Genomic DNA, 15,812 nt, shown 5'->3' with positions numbered 1-15,812 from the left:
TGGACAGCTATATGTAGAAGAATGAAACTTGACCATTCTCTTATACTATACACAAAGATGAATGAGATAGAAAACCATCATAGGTTCTCAGACAATGGAGTAAAATAATCTGGCTTACTTTCCAAAAATATATCTCTGCCTGAGGTGTTAAGAAGTGGCTGGGTGTGGTGCATAAACAATGAATTTTGGAACACTGAAGAAAAATAAAATTAAATTAAATTAAAAAAAAAAAGGAAAAAAAAGAAGTGGCTATAGGTAGGGGGCAAGGGTAGAATCAGAAGACTACTTAGGGGGCGCCTGGGTGGCGCAGTTGGTTGGACGACTGCCTTCAGCTCAGGGCGTGATCCTGGAGTCCCGGGATCGAGTCCCACATCAGGCTCCCAGCTCCATGGGGAGTCTGCTTCGCTCTCTGACCTTCTCCTCGCTCGTGCTCTCTCTCACTGTCTCTCTCTCTCAAATAAATAAAATAAAATAAAATAAAAAAAAAAAAAGAAGACTACTTAGGAGGTTATTTCAGTAGTAAAGGTAATTAATGATGATTACTAGGATAAGGGATCTTACAGTGGAGGTAGTGAGCAGTGGTAGAATTCTGTCTGAAGAGTCAGTGGGATTTTCTGATCGACTGATTAAAGGATATGAGAGGAATCAAAAGATGATTCCAGGGTCCCTGGGTGGCTCAGTTGGCTAAGCAACTGCCTTCGGCTCAGGTCATGATCCAGAGTCCTGGGATCGAGTCCCACGTCAGGCTCCCAGCTCCATGGGAAGTATGTTTCTCCCTCTGACCTCCCCTCTCATGCTCTCCCACTCTGTCTCTCTCTCTCAAATAAATGAGTAAAATCTTTAAAAAATAAAAAAAGAAAAGAAAAGGTGATTCTAAAGTTATTGTCTTGTGAAAGAATGGATTTGCCATCAATAGAATGCTACTGATAGAGCAGCCTTGGGGATCAGGAAGGTAAAGACCTGGTTTGCATCTCTGGAACTGTAGAATTTGAGATATCTATTAGACATTCAAATAGATAAATATTAGACAGCTGAATATTCAAGTTTGGAGATTAGATGAGAAATCTGAGCTATATATTTAAACTCAGAAATTTCTTCAGTGTGTAACAGAGAACAATAACATGAGATTGAGTAAGATCACCAATGAAGCAAATGTCGATAGAAAAGACTAAGCCTTGGGGCACTTCAGAACTTTATCTTTAACTTAATTTCAAACACATAGCTGGTTATAATGTAAAAATACTGAGGGCAATAGATGCTAAATCCCTTTGGGAGGAAGATTAAAAAAATCTTTTTTCCCCTTGTGATTGAAAAAAATAGCAGAAGTGGATAATGATGCCCTCGATGGAACCAGAAAACTCTTTTGATTACAGAGAGTGGTTTAAAAAAAAGGGTGGGGGAGGCTGGGTGGCTCAGTCAGTTGAGCATGTGACTTTTGATTTCCTCTCAGGTCTTAGTCTCAGGGTCGTGAGTTCAAGCCCCAAATACCTTTCAGTATTGTTATAGATCATGACTACTTTTCCGGAGTTTCTAGATCACTGTTAACCTGAATAACCCATTCATTTAGAATCAGGCCTAAGAAGATCACCTGAGTGACCTTAAAAGAAATGTTCAACAGATACAAATTCACTGCCTATTCTGTGCCTTCACTGGGCTAGACAGATATTGACTTAAAGGATCTTACTGTCAAACGTGGAAGACACTAAATACAGTTTCGAACTTTTTCCAGATTTTCTCATTCATTCATCTTTAATCAATCAATCTCTATATTCATTTCTCATCACTATATATTTTTTAAAATTTTATTAACATTAGAATGATTATATAATTGAACTCTTAACAGGTACTAAACTCCTTGTACACTATTTCATCTCTCTAATACTTCTTTGAATTATTTACTACTATTATTACCTTCATTTTATGTAAGAAGTTGAAGCTCAGACAAGGAAATTTGTTTACGTAAAGTCTCACAATGAATTAGCTGCAGAGTATAGATTTGAACATGGATATGTCTGAGTCCAATGCCTTTTGATTTAAACCACTATGCTACTGCAAGATAATAAAGATGAATTGTTACAGACACGGCCAAAATTCTCATCTGCATTTTTTAAACTACATTTGTCATAAATTTACCTTCCTCAGATTCTACTGGTGTTTATGTATCAAATTTAAGGAAAATCTAGGAAATGCTTAGTGACCTGGGAATTCCATTGTTAAACAAAGTAGTCTCTTACACCTGGTCACCATTACGATGTTTGATCTTTAGAAAAGGATAGTCCCCAGCACCTGGATGGCTCAGTTGGTTAAACGTCTGCCTTTGACTCAGGTCATAAAACTAGGGTGCTGGGATGGAGCTACCCTCAGGAGGGACCCTGCTTCTCCCTCTGACCCTCCCCCTGCTCATGAGTGTGCTCTCTCTCAAAGGAAGAAAGGAAGAAAGAAAGAAAGAAAGAAAAAAAGAAAGAAAGAAAGAAAGAAAGAAAGAAAGAAAGAAAGAAAAGGTAGTTCCCATAATACAAGCTTTGTTAGAAGGTGAATGTGAAATAGTGCTTCCCTTGCCCCTGAATAGCTTTCTGATATTAGAAAAAATATTTTCAGACACATACATTCTTCAATAGGACATGTAACATTCCTCAGGGTCTTTTTTTTCCACTTAAAAATTCCTCTCCCTTTTACCTGGTTAACTTCTAATTTCACATTCATTGATTCCATTTCCTTCCAGAAGTTACCACCAAACTGCCAAGACCTGGTTAATTTTCTCTTCTCAATGCTCCTATAGTATTCCCTACTTACTCTCATCCCAACAATCTCTTTCCTCCTTTTTTCCTTTCCTTTGTTTATTCATTCATTATCTTATTTCCTCTTTTCTCTTGTATTCTTTCAGTGGACAAACATATTAAATCAATTTCTACTATATGTGGGGCATACTTAATATATTACATTGAAATTGCCTTTTTATTAGTATGTTTGTCTGCCCAGGCCCTGAGATATTTGAGGGTAGGATTTGTGTCTCCATGATCACTGATTGTCTAGTGCTCAGTGCTATGTTTGCACCTGGTTAGAATTATTCACTCATGACTACTATCTTCTGTACCACCAGTGAACCTGGCATATGGTACATTTGTAACATATATCATAGGTAATACTTTCAGTGCAATTATTTCTTTAAGTCAGCCCTCTTCTGTTATGGACAGTTGAGTCTATATAAATGAAAGTCAGGTACCTTCCATTTACATCTCTATCGATGGAACTTTGCACAGTTGACAACAGTGTAGCAACCTGATGAACTTTTGTTGAATGAATGATAGAATACCAGATGGTATAACATATGTTCTTATTCAAATTTCTACCTAACCTAGAAGCCAATAAATTAGAGGTCACCATTTTTGAAAACCTGTTGTGTTTAATATTAACAGAAACTATTTATTATAATCATAATGATAAAAATAAACCGATTTCTCAACTAAACTCATAACAGATCTCTAAAGAATCAGAAGCAAATAATATTTAATACATGCCAAGGATCTTTTACCCCTTTTCTCAGCCAAACTGAATTGGAATAAATAGGAAGTATATTTTAAGCACATTTGAAATGAAAATATCACAGCAACTTGGAATAATTAACATGTGACCAGCTTGAAACCTGATTTTTTTTCTTTTCTAAAATTTCTGGATAATATGGGATTCCAAAATGTGATGGTGGAGAAAGGAAGGCAGTGTAGCATAAAACAGTGAAATCACAGTACTTAGGCTTGATTTTCTATTAGTTTTGTCAGTTAGTCACTAGTTTGAACAATTTACAGAATCTTCCTGGGTCTTAATTAACTCAGTTATAAAATAGTAATATCTATCTCAAGGGATTCAAAAGGATAATGCTTAAGATAGTTATAATTTTTGGTAATGAAAATCAGTCTTCCCTATATATTTTTTAAATGTACTTATTTATTACAGGACAAAAAAAAGAAAAAAGGCCCAAGAGAAGTGGGACAAACCGAGGAACACAAATGAAGTAATTATTTGTAAGAAGAGAGTAAAACTGAAATGCAGGGAGTTATAAAACCTGAGTGGTTAGTCCCCTTGGAGCTCATCCTCCAATCCCTCCCAGGTTCCCACCAACTCCCTTTTGTTTGACTCTCCTCTCTTTTTCTTCCTAAATGAAGATACAAAGGTTCCAAACTCCAAAGCAATTAGGTAACTGGGGGAACCAAAGAAACTTCCTAGAGAATGTTCCTATTGACATTAAAATGTTGATATGCCCTGCCTTCTTTCTATTTTACAGCTCTGCTTTGAAAATAAGTAAGATACATTTCCTCATAATTGAAAAGCAGGAAATCATTCTAACTTCCTGTCATAAAGCTTCTCATTGAGTTACTTTCTGGAAAGTCATTTTGTTTTTGCTTCTTCCTTTCAGTCAGGTTTGTTTGAAGGTTGCCAGACTTGGCAAATCCACCTGAAAAAGTGTTTCCCATGGCTTTGGCTTTCAACAGAGGAGCCAAAGATCTGCTACTTTCAGCCCATCCCAAATTCTTTGACAGAAACAAATTAAAGATTCTTTCTAGGCAGTTTTTATATATATCTGGTGGGGAATGGTGTGCAATGAAAAAGTTGTCTTGGCAGAAGCTTTTAAGGAATTCTCTGAATACTGAACCCCAATTGTTGCTTTCCACTATTTTTTTCCTCCTTCCTTGCTCAAACCACATTAGACTGCAGTTGCATTCTTCTGTCAGGGAAACAATTACCTTCTCCTTTTGATTTTAATTCCTAACCAGATCTCTTCCTTGCTCTATTTTCCCCACCACATCATCATAGTCTAAACCGCAAATAGCTTCACATTGTAATCTGCAAAATTTCATTACTGTGGTTTTTCTCTTATCCTCCTTTTAAAATCCCCATTTTAATTTTTATTTTTAAATCCTATCTTTCAGTATTCCATATTTGAATAGCTCAAGTAGTCTGAAGTATTTTCAGTTCTAAAAATTGTAAACACACACGGAATTACAGAACAAACATAAAAAATCCAGGTTGGATAAATGGCAATATTTTGTCATACTTATCTCAAATCACACACACACAGCTTACAGACAAAATTAAAACCTCTTCTGTAACTCCCATCTGACTCCCTCCCTTCTCTCTCTGTAGATGAAGCCACTGTTCCAAAATCATGTTTTTAAAAAATATTCACTCTTTACATCGCAACTATTTGAATAATATTTATAGAGTAGTCCACCATGATTGCATTAACTTCCTTCAGTTTTTGGACATTCCTGGAGGTGATAATTGCCTTGTTCCAAACTATTCTTTCCACTAGAACATAAACATCATAAGGGCAGAGAATTTTATGTTTTAGTCATGGAAATATTTTCAGCCCTTAGAACATTGCCTGGGGCAGAAGAAGTGCTAGGTATATATTTGTTGAACAAATGACTAAATGATTCAATAATGATTTTCAGTTTCCCTTAGAATAAACTTCAAATTATTTACCGTGGCTCACAAAGATCTCCAAGCATTGGCCTCTGCCTCACTTGCCCCGCTCATTCCCTCCACCCCATAGTCTCTGTTCCTTTTAAATTCTTGTATTCTAGGCCCCAAACTCTTCTCTCTCATTTTAGTTTGGTCAACTTCCACCTTTCCTTTAATTCTTGTATGACCAATGTTCATGGAAGAGGCAAACTTAAAACTCATCTAAGTTGCTTCCACTGATACAGTACCCTATGCCCTTGGGTGTTCTCTGGTGTTAACAATCAGCATTTCACTATTCTCCGTTAATATTTAGATGATCATCTCTTTGAGGGCAGGGATTCCATCTATCCTATTCCCTGCTAACACAGACATTGGAAGAGTGTTAGACAAAGAATAAAAACTTGCTGTCTCCGTGAGAATAAGTTGGATTAGGGCCGTTGTGTTCTGCCCTCCCTCATCCTCCATTTTTAAATCTTTTTTTTTTCTTCTTCTTCCTGTTTTTTTTGTGCCAGATTCTCTTTCTCACTTTTCCTCATCCTGGTTCCTGCCAATTTATGATAGCTATTAAGAATATAACTAGCTTTGGGGTGCCTAGGTGGCTCAGTGTGTTAAGCCTCCTTCTTTGGTTCAGGTCATGATCTCAGGGTCCTGGGATCAAGTCTCACATTGGGCTCTGTGGGGAGCGTGCTTCCCCTTCTCTCTCTGCCTGCCTCTCTGTCTACTGGCAAATAAATAAATAAATAAATAAGATCTTAAAAAAAAAAAGAAAATGGCTAGCTTAAAATTTATTTTAATGACCTAATTAGTAGAAATACATTCTCATAACATAATCCAATATTATATACATATATTTTTATACACACCTATGTGTGTGTGTTTATGAAAAATCACCCATAATCCCAGCACTCACAAACACCTTTTCCTACCAATGAGTCATCTTCATTTCAGCCATCTATCATATGAATAGACACAAATATACAGATATATGGATATGTATACCATAGAATATAAACATGTAGACAGATATATATATATATTTTTTTTATTTTTTTAAATTTCAGTTTTTTTTTTTTTTTTAAAGATTTTATTTATTTATTTGTCAGGGATAGAGGAGAGAGAACGAGCGAGCACAGTCAGACAGAGAGGCAGGCAGGCAGAGGCAGAGGGAGAAGCAGGCTCCCTGCGGAGCAAGGAGCCGGATGTGGGACTCGATCCCAGGACACTGGGATCATGACCTGAGCTGAAGGCAGCGCTTAACCAACTGAGCCACCCAGGCATCCCTGTGGACAGATATTAATGTCAGTTTATTGCCACTTTTAGTTGTTTTTCTGAACAATTATTCAATTGTTAGTTGGCTCATATCTCTTGACCATGCTACCATTCTTATAGAATTGGTATATAGGATTAAATAAATTAACATCTGTAAGATTTCAAACAGTTCCTGAAACGTAGAAAGCATCATGTATGTGCTATCTATTATCACAATGAGGGCACTGACTCAGAGGTGACCTGAGCTGTCATGTTATGGGGCGGCAGTAGAGTAACTACAAGCCAAGTGGGTGGTAGGAAGACTTAAAATATTCCCTGAAGCTAGCCCCAGGCATCTCTGTGGTGGCTTTGGAAGAGCTGAAGTCATCAGAGCAGTTTTCTGGCTAGAGAGCAGCCCCAAGGGATCTGCTACTTTGATTCAGAGTCAGTGAGACAGAGTCGCAAACACCTATAGGCTACTTGGAAAAATGCCGTAGATCTCAATTAAAGGTTAAACTTCATATGATATCAATGCAGAGACCTTTCCAAGTTTGGCAGTTATTGCTCCCACCTTCTCTTCCCCTACTCCCACATACACATGCACTCACATCTATGCATGCAGCGGGAGGAAAAGCCTCTCATTCTGCTTGAAAACCTCTACTGGACCTACGCTGATTACAGGATAAAGTCCAAACTCTTTAGTTAAAGCCTGTTGTCACTGGATGGCCCTAATATGTACTTTCATCTTCATTTGTTACACTCCCCACAATCTTCCTGCTGGTTGACATACATTGACTGAGTTTCTCCCCTGTGCTAGGCATCATGTCAGATGCTGGGAATGCAAATATGATTGAGATTCACATCCTTGGACAACTAATGATTCAGTAGGAGAGGAAGATAAAGATAAAGGCCATTAAAATCCAGTTTGAATACTGACCTAAAGAGGGAAGAAGAATTTGCTTTAGGAATACAGTATAGGGGACTTCTCAGTCTAAGTACATCAACAAAGATTTCAGAGAGAAGGTGACATTTGAATGGCGTAAGAAAGGATTGAGTCAGAGTTACTCAAATAAAGAGGAGTAAGTGCCTTCCAAGCGGAGAAGATAACACCGGCATGGACATAGAGGAATAAAATGGTATTGTGTAGAGATAACGTATTATAAACAGTCCTTGATGCTAGGAGGTAAAATGAGAGTTGCCAAGTGGTAGTGACTGGAACTAGAAAGGTTATAGGAGGGTGGAGATGAGAGGGAATTTTGTATGCCACGTTGAAAACCTTAGAATGTATCCAGTAGAGATACGGAAACTGCTAAGTCTTGAACAATGAAGTAAAAGGACAATTCTGTATTTTGGATATATTATCCAGCAGCAACATGAAAAGTACACTTTTGTAGAGTTTTGTGGCATACATTTGGGAATAGGGAAGTACACTGGGAAATTACTGCAATGCTCAGATGTGAAATGATGAGAACCTAGTCAAGGGAAGAGTTGTACAAATGGAGAGGAGGGGAGGGAATAAGAATATTTAGAAATTCCAATAGCCAGGCTTGACAAGTGAGTGGATATGGGTGGCCAAGCATAAAGAAGAGTCTAAGATGGTGCACTTCATTTTGGTTAGGGCACCCAAGAAAATGGTGGTGCCATTTAAAGCCATGATGTTGCACACACCTTCCAATATGAACCTCTCCACTTTTTAAAAAAGTGAGTTGAAGATTATGCCTCAAGATTGTACCTTTTTTGTTTTCGTTTTTTTTTTTAATCTCCCCGCTGAGCAGAGAGCCTGATGCAGGGCTCGATCCCAGGACCCTGGGATCATGACCTGAGCCGAAAGCAGAGGCTTTAACCCACTGAGCCACTCAGGCGCCCCAAGATTATACTTCCTCCAATTCTCCATGTTAACTATGCCCTCCTTCATTTTTCCATAGTACTTTGTTCTTTCCTCATCTACCTGCAGCACAAGTATACTGTGTTGTTACTGTTTATATGCTTTCCCCCACTAGATTTTAAGTTTCTTGAAAGCTTTGACTATATTTTGTTTTTCCAGCTCCTATTACATTTTCTGGCTCAAACTAAGGAGCCTGTTAAATTAATTAATCCATACCTGAAAATCTCAAAGACATGTCAAACTGATCTAAGACAAACCAAACTATTGATCTTTATCAAAGAATGCATTTATTTCTCCAGTCTTCAAGGCAAAAAATTTGGTACCTTTACATAATATCTACTGCAGCCAGTTCACTTGTATGTCCTGTCGATTCTACTTCAAAAGCATATCTCCAACCTTCCAATGTGCTATTTAGTCCAGGACACCAAGAACCCCTGCCTGCAGTAGCCACCCACCCTGTATCCCTTTCTCCCACATTCCATCCCTCTCCAAATTATTCTCTTGGACAGCTACCAGAATTATGTTTTTGAAAATATACATCTAGTCATTTTTTTTTTCCTATTACACTCCCTGCAATGGTTTCTCATTACACTTCATACCAAACACTCAAATCCTAAACATGTTCTAGAAGGTTATATATGATCTAGTTCCTGCTACCTTTCTGATTTTCCCATTTGGTTACTCATACACAGACTGTGCTTTTCTCTCAGTCAGAAATGCCCTTCTCACCATGCTTAGCTAGCTATTTCTATTTCTCATTTAGGCCTCAACTAATTTTCACTTCTTCAAAGAAGAACTGCAAATTTAAATGATTTCTTCCCTAATGCTTTTATTTTTTAAATTCTTGTTCCTTTATTTCATATTAAACACAGTTTGTGTGTGTGTGTGTATGCTGTAACTCACCCATTCAACTAAGTCTATTGAAGGCTTGTGTTCAGTGCTGAGTTGGCTCTGGGAATACCAGGATGTATGACTATCAGAAAGCTCATGGTCTGATGATGAAAACAGGACTCAAGTACTATTAGAAGGCACTCTAGTTTTATTTATTTATTTTTTAAAGGAAGTCTTCCATATAAATACCAGTCACTGAAGCAAAGTCATTCATGTGAACTGATCTTGAAAGGTCCAGGATCACAGGATTTGTAGAACCAGGCTTTTGGAATTGCTAATATGACTACCCCGGTTAATCTCTCACCCTGTGAGGGATGGAGTTTAACACTGATTTTTATAGTCTCCCAGCCTCTAAGAGATCTACGTTAATTGTAAAACCACTACATGACCTGACATCCCACTTGATGGGTCCTCTGCCTGGACTGTTTTTTCTCTTATTTTTCTTGAAAACCAAATTATATAGGTCCTTTCCTCATATTCCATGTCCACAAATCTTCCCTTTTATTATAATTGTACTAATATTTTTACCTTTTTGCCTCCCTTATTAACTTCTTTTTAAAAAAGATTTACTTATTTATTTGGGGGGGCAGATTCTCCACTGAGCATGGAACCTAATGTAGGGTTCAGTCCAAGGAGCCTAAGATCATGAGCCAAAATCTAGTCAGCTGCTTAAATGACTGAGCCACCCAGGCACCCCCTTTTTAACTTCTTTAAGATAGATGTTGCAGCTTTATTTCTTTATATTTATTTTAATGGTAGGCAAATAGGCATGTAACATATGCATTTAACAAATGTTTATGGAATAAATTGGAAGAAAAGATGAAGGATATTATATTCTGTTTTTGTACTGTAAAAATTAGAAATAGCTATGAAATATAATCTTGATAACACAATGACGTATCCCTTTACATGTTCGGGAGAAAAAAAGAACCCAAACCAAAACAACACAAAAGCCAAAAAGACAAGACAAACAATAATGGCAAAAACAAACAAACAAAAAAAAACCAAGCAGAGATTTTTACCTTGTGCTAACATTATTCAAAAACTCATTAGTTAGAGCTTCCTGGTTTGGACTAAGGAAAAGTACGAAGAGTATCAAAGTTTTAGACCAACTTCACCCAACTCCATGCTACGTTTTTGCTCTTGGATATGTCATGACATATTTTAGTCTTTTCCTGGCTAACAGCTCTCCCACTCCACTTCAAATGAGGGTTAACTGGGGCCCTGCTTAGGACTTCTGGGAATATCTGGAGAATGAGGTGAAAAAGTCCAGTAGAAAACCTAGGGGGGCGCCTGGGTGACTCAGTGGGTTAAGCCGCTGCCTTCGGCTCGGGTCATGATCTCAGGGTCCTGGGATCGAGTCCCGCATTGGGCTCTCTGCTCAGCGGGGAGCCTGCTTCCCTCTCTCTCTCTCTGCCTGCCTCTCCATCTACTTGTGATTTCTTTCTGTCAAATAAATAAATAAAATCTTTAAAAAAAAAAAAAAAAAGAATACCTAGGAATTCTGATCTACTTTGGGGGTGAAGGTGGGAATATTGACCAATCTCTTCCTGAGAAGTTTTTATGATTAGCCCAAGCATTGGGAAGGCTTCTGTCCCTAAGGGAATTCTTCGTCACATGAATAAGACAACCAAGATGAGAAATACTTGGAGTTGTGACCCCATCCACCCATGTCTTTGTCCTTTTGCAGTTGATTTTGAGGTATGTACCCAAGCTGACATTGTGATACATATACCTGTAAGGTCATCAGTGGGCCACGACCCCAGCTGGCACGCCTTGCAGGTGTACTCATCAAAGACATACTCATTTTCTTTACAGGGTGTACAGGTCCAACAACAGCTGACTTCCCCCTTCCGGATCACCTAAGGTAAATATTTAAAATTTTGATTACTTTTTTGTATAGAGAAAAATCCAGCAATCTGTTATTCAAATATGCTGCTTTGCAAAACAGAAATGGCTTTCACATAAATTACTTCAAATGGTATCAGATAGACAGGATAAGTACTAATATTCTCATTTTATAATCACAGAAACGGAAGCTGAGTTTAAGTGATCAGTCTGCATCATAAAATTAGTTGGTGATAGGGTCTGGAATTAAATTAAATGCAAGTCATTGGATACTTAGCTTTAGATATCTATATTTAATTAAGTGCCTGTGTTTATGCTCATATATAAATACAGTCATTTACATATTTATGTGTGTAACTGAATTTTCCCCAGAGTCTGTGTCCATATTTACCCGAAATTAAGAAATTTTACTCTGTGAATTTACCTTGACTTCCCTCCAGTGGTTGAATAATTGTTAGCAAAAAACATCATATACCTGCTACAGTTCAGAAATCTACCCATATTGATTAAAAAATCATTAAGAATTTCTGCTGAATTAAGAGGTAGAACATGATTTTTTTTTTCTGGAGTTTGTCTCTTGGTCTGTTTCTACTCAAAATCTGGGTCAATAACTCACAGTTCATTCTTTCCTACTCTAGTAGCTTTGATTTGCTTGGGATGACAGTGGATAAGTTCTTTGAGGCTATTATATACCCTTCATCCATTAGATTTTTTTAAGGCAATGGGAAATAATTGAAATAATTTAGCAGTTGAAGGAGTCCCAGATGTTATTCTTTAGAAATGGATGTCTTTTGTTTTTTTCCACCACTGGTGCATGCATAGCCTCTGTGGAGTAGAGACAGCATTCATTAAACATTCCTATAAATAATTAAAACTGTGATTAATCACCAGCAATAACCAGACACAGCGATGATTATACCGTAGATTCCTTGTCCTCCATGCTGACTCTATTACTGACAGTAACCATGTCTGGATACTGATAGCCAGAAACCATTGGAATCTGGCACTTCTTTCTTTATATTTTCTATCCCTTTTGTTGGCTCTTGACACTGCAAGCACACAAGGAGAGAATGATGATCAAAGGGTCTGAATCGTCCTTTCTTTAAAATAACCAGCTAAGTGAGGCAGAATCACTAATTAGACCTGCTTCATCTATCTAAGTATTCTTCACAATACTACTACTCATTGATTGTTTTCTGCATGCCGCATGCAGTTATCTCATTAAAACATTACAGGGGCTCTGTTTAAGGTGGTTGGTTTTATTTTGTTCTTTTTTTTAAGGGAGAAAACTGAGGTATAGTGAGCTTACAATGAACAGGTGATGTATGGAAGCACGGGATCATATACTGCATACCTGAAACTAATATAACATTGTACATATAACTACCTGGAATTAAAATAAAACTTAAAAACAATATAGATAGGGTTCATGATATTTTGAAAGATGTAGTAGAGAATCCTGGCCTTGAGAATCAAGAGGCGCTATGGTTCTAGTCTTTCTTGTAGCCACTAAATAAATAGTTGTGCAGCTTTCAACAGTCCCCCAGCTGATCCCAAGACCAATGCTTTTAAAATAATATATAGCTGTATAGGCTTTGCTGAGGATTAAATAAAATAGCACAGTGATTTGTAAACTGTAGGACACTCTAAAAATGTTAGTTGTTTTATTTGTAATATGCATATAAATATATACATGGAGAAATAAATTTGATTTTAAGGTAACTTCAACCACACTTGGTAAAACTATTGTTGGACAATTACTAGCTTTGTAATGCAAGCAAGAATTTGAAATATTGAAGAATTCTCTTTCTTAGCAAGGCAGGGCATAGAAAAGCAGTTGCATTTTTTTTTTTTTTCTAAAAATATGCTCACTTCCATGCTTTAGTTTGCACTGGTGTGTAAATTTCAGGATTTTTTTTTCAGTTTTTTTTTAAACCAAAATAATATCATTTCCTTTTCCAAGTAATTCCAATATTACAGTTTTTTTTTTTTTAAAATTCTGGTGACAGCTCTGTATGTCTGTTTCTGATCATTCAGAATTGATTTTTTTTCACTTGATATATATGTTCTGTTTCACATTGATTTTGAGTATAAGACGTAGTGATAATTCTGTTACATAGTGATTCCCATTTTTGAAGACCGTGGAAGTAGTGATGCTTCCTTTATGAATAACCATATGTAACACATTTGAACCTTTGCCAGACCAAGTATACTTCCATCAACACTAAGTTAACAAATATGAACAATAGCATGAGATGTTGACATCTTTAATGAATTTGCTCAATGACACCCTTAATCCATATTAAGAAAATGTTGTCAATTGTATATTTAGTGAAAAATGATATATGGTTAGGAAAATAAAATTTGGGATTAAAAAGACTAAATAAACATCATGGATTAACTAGTATTAAAAATGTGATATTAGGGAGTCAAAATCTTCCATCATGTAAGTTATCCCCATAGAATGGGGTATATATTAAAGTATCTCCCAAATCAGCCCTTCAGCATTTTGAAGTTATATGTTCAAGCTGTCTTGCTGTGAAAAGTCAAAACAAATAACGTCCTGGTGATAATTTACACAGGCTTATCTTTCCGCAGGAGGAAATGGAAATTACAAACAATCAATATTCTGAGTGAGTCGAAAAAGAATTTCACATACAGAGTGTAATTGCAAGATGACTGGGCAAGATGCAGACCATCACTGAATATTAAGGGTTGGCAAACTTTTTCTGCAAGAGACCAGATAGTAAATACTTTTGGCTTTGTGGGCCAGATAGTCTCTATTGGAATTCAACTCTTCAACTCTATTCATTATAACATGAAAGCAGGCATAGACAATACATAAAGAAATGAGCATGGTGTACTTCAATAAAACTTTATTTTTTAAAAGATTTATTTATTTATTTGAGAGAGACACAGAGAGAGAACATGGGCACATGAGTTGAGGGAGAGACAAAGGGAGAGGGAGAATCTCAAGCAGACTCCCCACTGAGCACGGCGTCCAATGTGGGCTTGATGCCAGGACCCCTGAGATCAGACCTGAGCTGAAATCAAGAGTCAGACACTTAACCAACTGAGCCACTCAGGCGCTCCTCAACAAAGCTTAATTATATAACCAGGCAGCAGACTGAATTTGGCACATGAATTGTGGTTCACTAACACTTGTTTTGTACCATAACAAAACATACAGAAATTTTTAGCTATTCTATAAGCTACTGTGCCATTTAGCAGATACTAATAGATTTATATTTATCTTTATTTATCTTCTCTTTCTTCTTTCTGGTTTTATGCTTATCAAATCTTCAGAACCACTTCTTAAAGATCTTACAATCAATACTGAATTACTTCAGTTTCATTTGTAATCATCGAATGAACACCTCAAGTGTTCCAAACAGGGTAAACCCGAGATTGACTGAAAAGAGTAAGTCCAACTTCTCTAGGTGTATACACTGCCTGAAATGTTGTACTGTAATATTTCAATAAGTATTTGATGAATAAATAATTGTGATATCATTTTTCTTCCTCTAGGTATTATACTCCAATAACTAAACTTCTTTCTATTTTTATTATATCTTCATTCTTTCTTTTCTGACTTTTTTTTTCCTATAACTGTGGCCAGAACTTAGTCTAAAAGTAACTTCTCAATGCCCTCAAACTACCAGGACTGCCCCTTACCTGCTTCTTCTTGCTGCCCAGTTGCCCTTTTATCTTGTTTAAGATCCAAGTTCTATTTTCAGAAGGCTCCAGATGAAGGGCTAACTCCAATTTTCCTGTCTTTCCCTCAGTTCTTGTCTTCCTTGACCTCTCTCTTCCACTGATCACCACTTAACATGATAGTGTGCTCTCTCATTCTGTCTCTCCCTGGCCTTGTTGTTTTTCACTCTACCTTTTCTTCTTGCTTTATACTTTCAAAGCAGATCTTCAAGATCTATTCTTGGTCTACTTTTATTTTCTCTTTCAGGGTCAGTGACCGATTTACTTGAACAGCTCCAACTGCAGCTCTAGTCAGTTAACTTCTAAATCTGTATCCTCAGCCTTCTCATTGTTGTAGGCCAGTGTTTTCTATCATTGGCTAGATATCTCAAGATCAACAGGCTGCTAAACTAGCCCATTATTCTTCTCTAAAACCATTCCCATTTTTCTATGCTTGATAATGACACTTTCTAGTTACTAAGATTAAAATGGTGATTGATTGTCATAGACTTCCTTTTCTTCTCCAACACTACATCCATTTGGTAACCAGGGCTGACTGAGTATACCTGTCTATATAATATTTCTCTCAAATATCTCCCCTGCTCCCTCTCCATTCTCACTGCTCCCTCCTAATCCAAGCTTCTTGTCACCATTATCACAGTGTCCTTACTTTCTCTATTCATGTTTCATAGCTACTCATACCTCCCACCAACTATAGTCCAGCTTATCCCAACATCTTTGTGAAGATTACTCTGACTCCTGGTTAATAAAAATTAAGTTCAACCTG

The 15,812-nt window shown here is 37.0% G+C and overlaps 1 protein-coding gene across 3 annotated transcripts in view; it reads right to left on the bottom strand.

Annotated features, from left to right (window-relative positions):
• The window catches only part of GRM5 (glutamate metabotropic receptor 5), a 543,151-nt gene that overhangs the window by 71,461 nt on the left and 455,878 nt on the right, over positions 1 to 15,812 (bottom strand). For all 3 annotated transcript variants that reach the window (XM_044258344.1, XM_044258343.1, XM_044258346.1), the window contains exon 7: positions 11,220 to 11,346. In XM_044258344.1, coding sequence (XP_044114279.1) covers positions 11,220 to 11,346 — 127 coding nt within the window. The remainder of the gene's footprint in view (positions 1 to 11,219; positions 11,347 to 15,812) is intronic.

Source organism: Neovison vison, chromosome 7 (genome assembly GCF_020171115.1).
Source record: "Neovison vison isolate M4711 chromosome 7, ASM_NN_V1, whole genome shotgun sequence".
Lineage (NCBI taxonomy): Eukaryota > Metazoa > Chordata > Mammalia > Carnivora > Mustelidae > Neogale > Neogale vison.
This window is presented reverse-complemented; position numbering and strand designations above follow the sequence as displayed.